We start from the raw sequence: 14,172 nt of genomic DNA, 5'->3' as shown, positions 1-14,172 counted from the left end.
AAAGTGTTTACTATTGTTTTTGTTTTTCTGGGTTTTTTTTTTTAAAGCTTGTTGTTATATGTTGTTTCAAAGCAAACAAGTTTTTATATACCCCTGACTGTATGATTGTATACAATTTTCTCTGTTTCCTTCACTAAAGCTTGGTTTGGAAATCAAAAAGAAAAAAGTGTTTACTATTGTGACTGAATATGTTGTGTCATCCAGGTTATGTGATGTAGTCAATACTTTCATTTTAGTATAATTTTCCACATCCTGTAGTTTCCTTTTTGGCACAAAACATTAGTACGCATGTTCACTAAGACTTCTTTCTCACAGTGCACAGTCCAGCCACCTGTATACCAGACTTAGAAGACCATCACATCTTGATTGTACAATCTTACCACTTTTGTGTTACACGAGAGAATAAAGTATATATCCAAAGTATATTCAGTCAGTTTACCCTTCTACAACATAGATTTGGTAAGGTTTGAACAATCAAGATTGTATCATAGGTGGAGAAATTTTATTTTAGGAGCTTGACATTTTCCTTTCTTCCTCTTTGATTTAGGTCTTTTGTTCTATTAAACTTGTTTTTCCTTGATTGCTGACAAAGTTATGTGGGTTGAAATTAGACATCTGTCCACCGAGTTCAACCAGAAAATAGTACAACACCAGCCTGCACCCTCACATACAGTGGTTTGCAAAAGTATTCGGCCCCCTTGAAGTTTTCCACATTTTGTCATATTACTGCCACAAACCTGAATCAATTTTATTGGAATTCCACGTGAAAGACCAATACAAAGTGGTGTACATGTGAGAAGTGGATCGAATATCATACATGATTCCAAACATTAAAAAAAACAAAAAAAACTGCAAAGTGGGGTGTGCGTAATTATTCAGCCCCCTGAGTCAATACTTTGTAGAACCACCTTTTGCTGCAATTACAGCTGCCAGTCTTTTAGGGTATGTCTCTACCAGCTTTGCACATCTAGAGACTGAAATCCTTGCCTATTCTTCTTTGCAAAGCAGCTCCAGCTCAGTCAGATTAGATGGACAGCGTTTGTGAGCAGCAGTTTTTTAAATCTTGCCACAGATTCTCGATGGGATTTAGATCTGGACTTTGACTGGACCATTATAACACATGGATATGTGTTGTTTTAAACCATTCCATTGTTGCCCTGGCTTTATGTTTAGGGTCGTTGTCCTGCTGGAAGGTGAACCTCCGCCCCAGTCTCAAGTCTTTTGCAGACTCCAATAGGTTTTCATCCAAGATTGCCCTGTATTTGGCTCCATCCATCTTCCCATCAACTCTGACCAGCTTCCCTGTCCCTGCTGAAGAGAAGCACTTCCAGAGTATGAAGCTGCCACCACCATTTTTGACAGTGGGGATGGTGTGTTCAGAGTGATGTGCAGTGTAAGTTTTCCGCCACACATAGTGTTTTGCATTTTGGCCAAAAAGTTCCATTTTGGTCTCATCTGACCAGAGCACCTACTTCCACTTGTTTGCAGTGTCCCCCACATGGCTTGTGGCAAACTGCAAAAGGGACTTCTTATGGTTTTCTGTTAACAATGGCTTTCTTCTTGCCACTCTTCCATAAAGGCAAACTTTGTGCAGTGCACGACTAATAGTTGTCCTATGGATAGATTCCCCCACCTGAGCTGTAGATCTCTGCAGCTCGTCCAGAGTCACCATGGGCCTCTTGACTGCATTTCTGATCAGCGCTCTCCTTGTTCGGCCTGTGAGTTTAGGTGGATAGCCTTGTCTTGGTAGGGTTACAGTTGTGCCATACTCCTTCCATTTCTGAATGATCGCTTGAACAGTGCTCCGTGGGATGTTCAAGGCTTTGGAAATCTTTTTGTAGCCTAAGCCTGCTTTAAATTTCTCAATAACTTTATCCCTGACCTGTCTTGTGTGTTCTTTGAACTTCATGGTGTTGTTGCTCCCAATATTCTCTTAGACAACCTCTGAGGCCCTCACAGAGCAGCTGTATTTGTATTGACATTAGATTACACACAGGTGCACTCTATTTAGTTATTAACACTCATCAGGCAATGTCTATGGGCAACTGACTGCACTCAGACCAAAGGGGGCTGAATAATTACGCACACCCCACTTTGCAGTTATTTATTTGTAAAAAAATGTTTGGAATCATGTATGATTTTCGTTCCATTTCTCATGTGTACACCACTTTGTATTGGTCTTTCACGTGGAATTCCAATAAAATTGATTCATGTTTGTGGCAGTAATGTGACAAAATGTGGAAAACGTCAAGGGGGCCGAATACTTTTGCAAGCCACTGTATGTTCATCCAGAGGAAGGCAAAAAAAACCTTACAAGGCATGGTTGAATTAGCCCCAAAAGGGAAAAAGAAAATTCCTTCTTGACTCCAGATGGCAATCAGATAAAATACCTGGATCAACACCATCGGGAATTACCTAGTAATTATAACCATGGATGTCTTTCATAAGAAGTACATTTTTTTCCAGAGTAAAATGAGCCATAAATTACTTTTCTCCCATGTTGCTGTCACTTACAGTAGGTAGTAGAAATCTGACATAGGCGACAGGTTTTGGATTAGTTCATCTCTTCATAGGGGATTCTCAGGGATTTATTTATTTTCAAAAGCACTTAGTGAATGGGGGGAATATCTTTATAAATAATAAAAGCCTTGCTGAGAATACCCTATAAAGAGATGGACTAGTCCAAAACCTGTCACTTCTGTCAGATTTCTACTACCTACTGTAAGTGACAGCAACATAGGACGAAAGTAATTTATGGCTCGTTTTGCTTTGGAAAAAACTTACTTCTTATTTGTTTGTTTGCACATATTTTAAATTTTACTATTTTTTTCCATAGTGCCCCTTTAAGTATTTAATATTAAAATTGGAAGTGTGGTTAGTTTCTAACTAATATTATAAGTATACCTGGATTTACCCCTCCTCTTTTTAGAACAAAGTGTTTGGAATATGATAACTCAAAAGCACAAGGGAAGTTCCTGTAATGAAGATTTCAATAAAAAACACACTGAGGATCGTGTAAAGCTTATCCTGAGCCTACACTCTTGCAAGTTATTTTACAGTATCTACGGAGTTAAAATGTAGATTATCCACCTGTTGGCAACCTTCCTTGTATCTCCTGTAAATGTATACGATGGTTTATACTTTAAGTGTTGTTACGAATGTTGGAAATTTAGTAACAATTATTGAAATGAAAATGTGCTCTTGTCCTTGGCATACATTATGTATTAATGGATGTCCTTGTATTTTTCTTTCTGCAGCACAAGTGTAAAATATACAGACGCTGGCAATGTCTGTGGCACACGGTTCTTGGTGGTGTGTGATGTGGCTCTGGGTAAGGCAAAAGATGTCGGGAAGAGAGATTACACCATCACCGAACCTCCTGAAGGCTTCCACAGTATGCATGGGGTCCGGAGCGATGTGTGGAAGAATTCTAACTTTGTAGTAAGTAATGTTAGTGGAACTGGTCAGTGTTGTGCTGTTTTCCCCACTGATAGGGTTGCTCTGGCCATAAACTGAGCACCTAGGTTCAGGTATTTGGGTCTAAGGCAGTGATGCACATTAAGAGGCTCAGGTGTCACCTGTGACTCTCCTCCTAATAGGAGCCTTTCCGTTCTTCTGAGTGTTCCGTTCTACTGAGACATTATTTCCTCCTCCCGGACTCACATTTTTAAAGAGTAACTTAAAGTGTATCAGAAATGACATGTGACATGATAAAAATAGACATATGCATATACAGTGGCAAGCATGCAGACACTTATGCTGTGCTCTTTTTCTTTTTTTTCCCTGCCTGAAAGACTATGTATCTGACCGTTTTTCTCCAGTCAGGACTCAGTCAGCTCACTGATAACAAATTACAGCTGTAAAACGCTTTCCTAAGCAGATACCTGGGCTTTTTACTGTGAGGGGAAAAGATAAAAAGGTTAATAGTTCATATATTTTCACTCTGGGAGTCTTGAGACACTGCAATTTAGCAGAGACTATGAAACATTAAATCTGCTTTATACATGTTTATACATAAAATAAAACCCTGAGATATCTAAAAGAGTCATTTTTAGGAGTAGGACAGATCCAATTGTTTATCTCATTAGTTTATTTTCATCTCTGGCTCACTTTAAAGTGACTCTGTAACAAAAATGACAACGTTTTTTCTACCATCCTACAAGTTCCTAAACCTATTCTAATGTTTTCTGGCTTACTGCAGCACTTTGTACTATCACGGTCTCTGTAATAAATCAATGTATCTTTCCCCTGTCAGACTTGTCGGCCTGTGTCTGGAAGGCTGCCAACTCTTCCGTGCTGGTCTGTTCCTCTATGCACACTCCAGTGTGTGTTTTATTTACATAAGCCAGCAGCTTCTCTGCTATCTTATCAGTGATAGAAGAGAGCTGGATAAAAATCCTCCTCTGTTAGGCTGTGAAAGTAGCTGGCTGACACATACTGAAGAATTACAAACACAGGCACAGGCAGAGCTGTCTGCAGGAAGCCTGTAATGTTCAGTGCATGAGAGAAGAAGGGGACAGAAGGTAAACACACAAATGATCTTTTGAGATTCAAAAGGAAAGCTGTATACAGCCTGCTTGTGTATGGATGTATTTTCTATGTGTGGACATATTGTACATCAATCTACTTTCTGTTTTGGTTGCCATTTTGTTTGTTTATAAACAAACTTTTTAAAACTGTTTTTGACTACTTTTAATGCGGTGGTTAGCGGCGAAATTGTGACAGAAGGTAATAGGAGATGTCCCCTAACACACTGGTATGTTTACTTTTGTGCGATTTTAACAATACAGATTCTCTTTAAGCCAAAAGGGGAAACAAAATAAATCAATCTATTGCAAAGAGAGAAGTTCAAAAATAAAAGAGAGATCAAGAAATGATTGATATTCTCCATGTAATTAATTCATAATGTTTGATCCACAATGAGCACCAACTGCCACTATCTATAGCCACACCCCCTAATAATGCGATAGGTTAAATGTTTTTGTTTTTTTTAATAAATATGCATAAGCACAGCGGGAGATAATGGTTGCGTGGCAGTTGGAAACTGGTTATTTCCCACAATGCAACAAGGCTCACAGACAGGAAACTGTCAGAACCTAAGTCCTAACGTCACACTGTGGGAGGGGTTTCACTACAATATCAGCCATACAGACCTCCCTGATGATCTATTCAAGAAAAGGTAAAGATTTCTCATGGGAAAGGGGGTATCAGCTACTGATTGGGATGAAATTCATTCCTGGGTTATAGTTCCTTCAAGTAATCAGGGCAACCAATGGCTATCAATAGCAAGAAGATCACAGAAGCGTGCACCTTCCATCCAAGGCTTTATTTCCACATGGGTGACAGTGCAGCAATTCAATGTACAACAAGTCGCTTCAACATGCATGGCCAAAAGTGAAGTGACGGACCATAGTGGCAGTTCTTACGTGTCCGTGCTGTAGTGGGTCAGTGGGAAGGAGGTGGGTGGCAGGCCCAGAGGTGGCGAGCGACGGCCGTTTCGCGTCTCCTGACGCTTGGTCACGCTACGTGCCACTGAAAGAGGATTCCGTGAGTTTCCGGAATTAAGTCGGGGAACTAGCCCCGCCTTTTCCGGTTGTATCACTTCCTCCTCGTGAGTACCTGTTGCCTTAGATACACAGACGCCAACTTGAAAGGACAACAGGGCGGAGACAATAACTCCGCCCATCTCCTAAACTTCGTCCCAGAGGTATATGCCCGCTCTCGCGGCGTAGCAGCAGGCTGGCATATCGGGTGGCAAAGGGAGCCAGTGCTCAAAAAAGGCACCTGCGCTTCCTACCGCCACCGCATTGCTACCTCGCCGCGCAAAAACCGCCGAATAAACGGCAAAATGGGCGAATAGGGTCCCAAATGTGCGCCTGTGCGTCCAGGCAACGGGAAAGGGTGACTCAAACGTGACTATCAAGTGAATGTGTAATTAAAATCACGTAACGGGGATATATTTATATGGCCTTTTAACATACATCTGGGCAAATGGCAGAGTTGTTGGTTCGTGTAGGATGGGGTACGCATCTATGTCTCCAATAAAACCATGCGACTGATGCAAAAAGAGTGGGGGCAAGGAAACAGGGGCCACTTATAATGGTACCCAAAAATTATCTTTTTCCTCTACTCCTCCCTCCCCCTCTATTCTTATCCTCAGACTTATAGACATTTGTTTCCCACAGTCTGGAGTGTCGCTTCCTAACGGGGACAAATTACGCGTTCCCCCATCCCACACTCACCACAGGTAACCCACAGTCAACCAACAATTGGGTAATTCATCCACAAATATCTTATTTCCCCAATAAATAGTACCCCCACTTGGCACATAGCAAGTCATTACATGCAGTCTATCTGTGAACATATAGTTTTCCTAGGGATCTAACATACAGGACGGTTCAGTTTTATCGTTCAATCCTAATGGCCCCATTGCTTCCATCCTCAAGATTAATCTCGTCTCCCTTCTCAGTAGTAACCTCTCCATATCACCCCCTCTCCGGGGTACATTTTGTTTCTCCAGAGCTGCGAACCTTAAATTGAATCTTTCAGTGCTGTGATCGTTTCTCATATGGTCAATCAATCGTTTACAGCCTTTTCCCGATTTGATTGAACCAATGTGCTCTCCAAATCTTATCTTCATAGGTCTAGTTGTCTGCCCAATGTAGAATCGACTACAAGGGCAGATCAAAACGTAAACAACAAACTCTGTCTGACAAGTAAAGAACTCCTTCACATGTAACCATTCTCTCCCTACTCGAATATTTTTCTGAGTTATCAGCCTATCACACCATTTACAACGGCCACATTTATGGTTTCCACTAGGCAGAGAAGCATTAAGCCAGTCTTTGTTTTTATTATTAGGCGAGACGAACTCACTGCTAGTTAAAATGTTGCCAAGTGTAGGGGCGCGCCTGAAAGTCACTCTAGGGGCCTTTTGTGCAATTGTCATTAAATCAGGGTCCCTTTTAATCATGGACCAGTTGGAGTATATAGTTCTCCTAATACGGTCCGCCATCGGCGAAAAATTAAAAGTAAACGTCGTTTTCTCAGGACCTTCATTAGCCCTCTCCTTGGGGGCCAACAGGGCCCTCCTATCTTGATTCTTGGCTCTGAATCGAGATTTGTTTAAGAGATCGGGGTCATACCCTCTTCTCAAAAACCTGGCAGTGAGTTCGTCAGCCTGTGTTTTGAAATCGCACTTCCTGGTATTGTTGCGCCTCAGTCGCAGGTATTGTCCATAGGGGATGGCTTCGATGACCGTTCCTGGATGGAAACTTTGTGCGTGTAAAATAGAATTGGTGGCTGTGTCTTTTTTATATATCCCCTCGTAAACAAACAATCACCTTCAACCACCAGTTTTACATCCAGGAAGGACATTTCCCGCTCATTAACCTCATAGGTGAATTTCATATTCACCTCATTGTTATTGAGGTATAGCATGAACTCTGAAAAATCCCCTTCAGTCCCCGACCACACCACCAGGATGTCGTCCACATACCTGGACCATCGTCTGATGCACTTCCGGAACGGATTTTGATCCGAAAGTACCGCAGACTCCTCCCACGCCCCCAAGAACAAATTAGCGTAGGAGCACGCCACGGGGGTCCCCATGGCCGTCCCAGACACCTGGTGGTGCCAGCAGCGGTCAAACAAAAACGCATTGTGTGACAGCACAAAAGAAAGGCATTCAAGAATGTAATCAACATATTTTTCATCCTTATTGGTGCGTAATAGATATCGCCTGACCGCAGCTATACCCAACGTATGCGGGATCCGGCTATAGAGGCTGACCACGTCAATCGTGGCCAGCCTGTCACCGGGAACCCACGTGGCGCGCTCCACCAAGCGTAACACCTCTAGCGTATCCCTGAGGTAGGACGGTACTCCCCTCAACAGGGGACGCAGGAGGTGGTCCAGGAATCTGGACAACCTCTCCGTGAGAGACCCACAGCCAGAAACTATGGGTCGCCCTGGCGGTGCGGTCAGGGACTTATGGATCTTTGGTATATGATACCAGACTGGGCGACGTGGATAGAGAGGAAGTAAGTCAATGGCCAATTTCTTCGAAAGGAACCCTTCTTCCACCCCTCTACGTAACAGGGTGCGGAGTGAGTTCAGATATCGTGTGGTGGGGTCAGAAAGCAAGGGGCGATAGGTTTCCCTATCGCTCAATTGTCTCATCGCCTCATCTCTGTACTGAGTGTTAGACATAATGACAAGGTTCCCCCCTTTATCGGCTTTTCTGAGCACCACCTCGCGATTATTCCGAAGCCACCTCAAAGCTCCTATCTCTTCCGTGGTCAAATTGGACTCCACGTTAACATAAATCTCTGCCTTAACATCTCTAAGGGTATTCTCAAAAAAATGCTCTAATGTGGAACCTGGGGTCGTAGGGAAAGGCTGTAACGATTTACATGGCCTGAATAAACTAACATCACCTAAACATAAAGTTTCAAGGTCATTACCAACCGGCTCATTTGTTGGTTCAGTCTCTAAAAATAAATCCTCAAGTACCTGTAGAATTTCCTCATCAGTGGGGTTCAACCGCACACAGGGGTAAAACCCCAAAGTGCTGATGTCATTATCCCCCATCATTTGAGTGGTAGAAGGAGAAAAATCATGGTTAGAGAGTAGCCCCTCAATATGTGCCTGTAGGGGATTTGGGCTTAACCCTTTCGTTCCTACATTGGCACTATTTGTCACTGGGGCTTTCAAAGCTGTTTGGAGTTTATGTCCTGTACATAGACCTCCCATGTTGGTTAATGGGGGAGAGGGGTCCTTAGACTCAAATTTCTGTGCGATCACCAATTTCCGCACTGACTTAAAGAGGTCCACTGTAAAAGAGCAAAAATCAAATTCTTGAGTCGGACAAAAATTGAGACCCTTCTTCAGGAGTGCATAACACTCAGGAGGGATCTCAAACCCTGAAATATTTACAACTTGCAGGTCTTCATTTCTTAATTCTCCGCCTTCCGTTTCTTTTTCACTGGTTTCAAAATGCTGGATCCCTCCCAACTGACTGCTTTCAGCCTTCTTACTAGTTCTTCTCCTTCCTCCTCTTCTGATCCTTCTTCTAAAGGGGCTGTCGCACCTGCACATTCTCCCTTATTTTCTTGATTGTTAACCCCCTTCTTTTTATCTTTATATTTAGAGTTATTACTCTTTTTGGGGTGCCTTTTTCTAACAGGTGTTTTACTTCCTTTCTCCTTATCTTCACTATCTGACCCCAAATCTGTGGTCCAATAGCCCTTGCCCTTTGGAAATCTTTTATTGGGGGGAAGTGATGGTCCCCAGCTAAAGATTTTATTCCTGTCAAAGTCCTCTTTGTCCCTATAGAATTTTCTTAGTTTGCGAGTTTTAATTTCGTCCTGGATTTTGAGGATCCTGGTCTCTATTTTTGTGGTTACCGTGGCGTATTTTTCCTCGCTAACTGAAGCCTTATAACTCGTTTTTGTGTCCTGAAGCTCGTCTGACACTTTATTATACTCTTTGATGGACCGTGCCAGAACGATATTCTGCAATGTCTTTGCTAGGTCCAAGTAGGCTGTTGTCCACTCATCCACAAAGTCTGGGTCTTCCTTGTATTCAGATGGTTCTCTATAGGACCTGAAGCCTCGTGTTTTTAGTCGCAAGCATAGCCACAGTGGCCAGTGGAGCCGTCGCCTGTGTTTACTACCTGTGTTTTTCACTCAGTATGGGATGTGCCACACCATAACACTTTTTTTCTATTCTGCCATACATTTGTTCAACCAATGGCTATACCACACCCCACTGCCAAGCCCCAATAGGGCAGCCAGGCTAGTAGGTTCTCTAATATCACTAAAAAGAAAATAGATAAAAATTAACTGTTCAGTGACACAGGAGACGGGAGTTAAAGCATTATTTAAGAGAGTTAAAATCATATAACCTCACTACTACCTAAGGCTGCTTCACATGTATGTGTTGTGCATTCAATATGGATTCCGCACAGGGCATACATGAGTTTGGTTGGGAGGTGCGTTACGGTCAAGCGTGGCGGGCTTGCTATGCACTTGATTAATGGCAACACATTTGGATATCCGGAAAAATGTGCTCTGCTGTGTTGCAACACAATAGATGGAACCACGACAGACCTGGGAAAGGGTCATGTGGTCATGTTCATACTTGTTGTGTGTCCTCTGCATTACAGTGCAACGAACCTGACACAGTGTGAAAGGGGCCTGGAATGTGTAACTCCACAGCAGATGATGGCTCTGTAGAAATTAATACTATTATAGTAATGAATAGAAAAGGTACATACGCTGAAGTTCAGTTTGCTCTCCGTCCTTGCAATGTTCCATGCTGAACTGAGAGTGTTACTTTTTGCATAGCAAAAGTGAGATTTAACGCAATTAAAAAGCTTTTAAAGTAAATCTGTAGAGGAAAAACAAATGCCCAGTTTGGATACTAACCTCATTGAGGCTTCCCTCCCCCTCCACCAGGCCATTCCAGCGCTGCGTCCCCCGAAAGACCATTCACGCATGAGCAGTAGCACGGACCTGCTCAGGCTTTGGCAGAATAAGCCGACTTTGATTGGGTCTGTGTGCAAGTGCGAGCCGCCTGTGCAGTAGCAAGGACCCGATCAGGCTCTGCTTTTTTCACAGAAGCCCGATTTGGTCCGTGCTACTGTGCAGGTGCAGCACGCCCACGAGCTTCAGAGGTCTCAATGCTGGAACGGACTGGCCAAGGACGACGGGGGAAGCCTCTGGGCAACTGCAACATTGATACTGTTAAAATACAATGAATGTCTCCATACTTTTCAGGACGATGAATATGTGGTGTACAATGTGGACCAGGTAAAAATGAGATACGTCGTTCAGTTTTGCACCAATAAAGACAAGCCTAAATTATTGAGGAAACCTGCAGTGACCTTGGAAGAAGAGAATAATGAGATGACAACATGCGAGCCCTTAGAGGGTAGGTAGCTCTCCTTTGGGTTCTTTTCTCTTTTGGGATAATTTAAAGCACTACTGAAGCAATAAGGATATGGAGGTGGAGGAAACTGTGTGACCAGAACCCAGCGGCTTGGTTGTCAAGTGGCCAATGCGGGACATCGGCCAGTCGGTCACTGCAAGCAGCACCCAGTTTCACACTCCCACCCCACCGAGCAGAACCCTGTGTCGCCCTCCCACCCAGCAGCACTTAGTGTCGCCCTCCCACACAGCAGCATCCAGTGTCAGTCTTCCACCCAACAACACCCTGTGTCACCCCCCCCCCCCCACACACACACCTCACCCAGCAGCACCAAGTGTCACCAAGTGTCACCCTCCTGCACTACCCAGCAAGCAGCACATCTTGCCACCCAACAGCACCAAGTGCAGAGAACGTTTAATGCAGTTATGTCTGAGGTAACATTTGCTGCTCTCATATATGTGGGGTAATGTATGTGCATTTCACATGTGTCGCAGGTAACGTTTGCCACATTTCACGTTTGCTGCATCTCATATGTGAGAGGTAACGTTTGCTGCATTCTAACACGTGTTGGAGGAAAGGTTTTCTGCCTTTCATGTTTTCTCCATTTCATGTGTTGGAGGTAACATTTGCCGCTTTTATTATCTAGTCATCATAGTAGCTGCAGTTGCTACTTTGGGGTTATTGTTGCAACATTTGGCATTTGGGGGGGGGGGGGGGGGTCATGATGACTGGTATGCTAATAAATTAACCAAAATAAACAGGACAGGAAAATTTATTTACACATTTTTCACACTATCCCAACACACCACCACCCCCCTGAGCTGTATAAATGTATTTTACACAGGTCTGCTGCTCTGTGCTCTGTAGGGGGAAGAAGAGGAGATCATTTGGGTTAATTAACAATTCATCTTTGTTACATATTCCAAAAATAAACGGATTTAGCTTATTAAGGCTGATGTATTGATGACTTGGTGAAGTTTAAATGGTCTGATCGTTGCTTCTCATGAGATCGCTAAACCAGTATAGTACCCTTGTGTCTTTAGACTTAGTCACAAAAGTTTAACAAAAATTAAAAGTTATTCCTTTAAAGCTGTTCAATTGCTAATGAAGAATGCTAGTTTCACTTTAAAATGCTTAAAGAGACTCTTTAACAAAATTTTGAGCCTTATTTCTTCTATCCTATAAGTTCCCATACCTGTTCTAATGTGTTCTGTCTTACTGCAGCCTTTCCTAGTTGCACAGTGGCTGTATTATCTATGTTATATGATCTAATCTTCTCTCCTCTGTCGGGCTCAGGCAGTCAGGCAGGAATGTGCTGTGTGGCTTGTGATTGGATAGAAGCTATACACACCCTCTCCAGGCCCCCTGCACACTCTGTATGACTCACACACTGAGCTACTCTCAGCCTATGCTTGCTTTGTCTTTTGTTTGTAAACACTGCGTAAAAATGGAAATTACAAGCCAGGATTGCAGCAGGGAGTGGCAGAAACAGCACAGAGGGGCCCAGGAGAACATAATGAATAGAATGGCATGCTTTTTATTGTAAGAATTTTAGAGTACAGATTATCTTTAAAGGTTTACCACTAAGGCCCGGTTCACACTTTATTTTAAAGCCAAATGGATCCAGTAAAGCGGATCTGGTCTCCGCTGCACCGTATCTGTATGGCTTGGTCCACACTGGCAAACAGATCTGTGAAAACTGATCTGATTAACGGTTGATCGGATCCGTTTTCACTCCTTTGCCACTCCAGTCTGCTGAGCGGGCGGAGGGAGGGTTTTTTACCCAGGTTTACGTCTCTTCCCCTTGCGTCACGTGACTACCAGGAAGCGAGGTAGTCACATGACGCAATATGAAGGGGAAGAGACGGAAGCCTGGGTAAGAAACCCTCCCTCTCTCTCTCCCTCAACCACCCACTCAGGAGTCTATTGTCCCCAGTCCCCACATCCCCCCAGACCCCACCCCCAGTGGAGCGTCCCCCCAGACCTCCACCTGCAGTGGATTTTGCCCCTGAACAGTCCATTTCTTCACTAGTGTGAAGAAACATTCCGTTCTCTCATTGCCCCCAATGCAGGGCTTCAGCTTCCGTTTCCGATCTGCTGGGGTCAGTGGTTTGAAAAATGTAGTACTACACAAAGTTGCGTTATGTTCAGCGGAACGTACGAAACGGATCCGCACGAAACGGACGCATGTGAATGGGTCCATTCGCATCTGCTCCGTTTGTAAGGTATCCGCTCCGTTCCGAACTGGGATTAAATCACTTTTAATCTGTCTTGTAACAATCTGACATTTGATGGATTTTTATGAATGAACCAACTGGTCGGGACAGCCGATTTTACAGCTTATGCTCCCGGCCCTGCTACTAATGTGACGCACTGACATGCTGATCTCCAGAGAAATCCTCACAGAGAGGACCCCAAAAAAGTGTGGCTATCGTAGATGCCAGCCAGTCACAGGACAGCTGCACATCGAAAGGCGCAGTCTTTATGTTGCCATGGCAATGCGTCTTGTGCTGCTGCATTACACTGCTACAATGGCAATGACATTTAGCTATTGCGAACGAAGCAGCACAATGCTGCAGATGAGTTTTAGCATAATAAATGTGAATTTTTCCATTGAAACCTTGTTGTCAGGATTATTGGCTATATTTATTATATCCTTGGTTCTTTGAAACTCCAACAGACATTTCTATAGATGATCTTCCTGAAGCATCAACAACAAAAGGTGGTTTGCAAGGCAAGGATGGGAAGCAGATCCCTCTGGAGAGTATCTATGTGAAAGCTCGGCTAATGGATCTGGCTGCTCAGGTACCTGTGACTGTCACACATGCCTCTTCCTAGAGGCCACCATCCATTCTCCTCCACTTACTGTACACCCTTCTCCTCCTACAGGTGATCATCTTCCAGACCTACAAGAACGATTCTCTCATCCCAATAGAAGCCAAGTATGTGTTTCCTCTGGACAGCACTGCAGCTGTGTGCGGGTTTGAAGCCTTTATCAATGGGAAGCACATTGTAGGAGAGGTAAACTAAATGGGTGTGTTGAGATGAATGAGTTCTCCCAAGCTCATGGATCCTTCCACTATTCTTATCAATGTTTCCACAGGTCAAAGAAAAGCAGCAGGCACATCGGGAGTACAGGACCGCCATCAGAGAGGGCCATGGGGCGTATCTCATGGACCAAGATGCACCTGTGAGTAGCTTCCTGGTCAAAACATTCTGCTTTATCTATTTTATGTGGTG

The 14,172-nt window shown here is 43.6% G+C and overlaps 1 protein-coding gene across 3 annotated transcripts in view; it reads left to right on the top strand.

Moving 5' to 3' along the window:
* Window positions 1-14,172, top strand: part of PARP4 (poly(ADP-ribose) polymerase family member 4) — a 291,746-nt gene that overhangs the window by 78,120 nt on the left and 199,454 nt on the right. For all 3 annotated transcript variants that reach the window (XM_068266936.1, XM_068266937.1, XM_068266935.1), the window contains exons 14-18: window positions 3,258-3,441; window positions 10,782-10,935; window positions 13,613-13,737; window positions 13,822-13,953; window positions 14,036-14,122. In XM_068266936.1, coding sequence (XP_068123037.1) covers window positions 3,258-3,441; window positions 10,782-10,935; window positions 13,613-13,737; window positions 13,822-13,953; window positions 14,036-14,122 — 682 coding nt within the window. The remainder of the gene's footprint in view (window positions 1-3,257; window positions 3,442-10,781; window positions 10,936-13,612; window positions 13,738-13,821; window positions 13,954-14,035; window positions 14,123-14,172) is intronic.

Source organism: Hyperolius riggenbachi, chromosome 2 (assembly GCF_040937935.1).
Source record: "Hyperolius riggenbachi isolate aHypRig1 chromosome 2, aHypRig1.pri, whole genome shotgun sequence".
In the NCBI taxonomy this organism is placed as follows: Eukaryota; Metazoa; Chordata; class Amphibia; order Anura; family Hyperoliidae; genus Hyperolius; species Hyperolius riggenbachi.
Note: the sequence above shows the minus strand (reverse complement) of the source record. Positions and strands in the feature narration are given on the sequence as shown.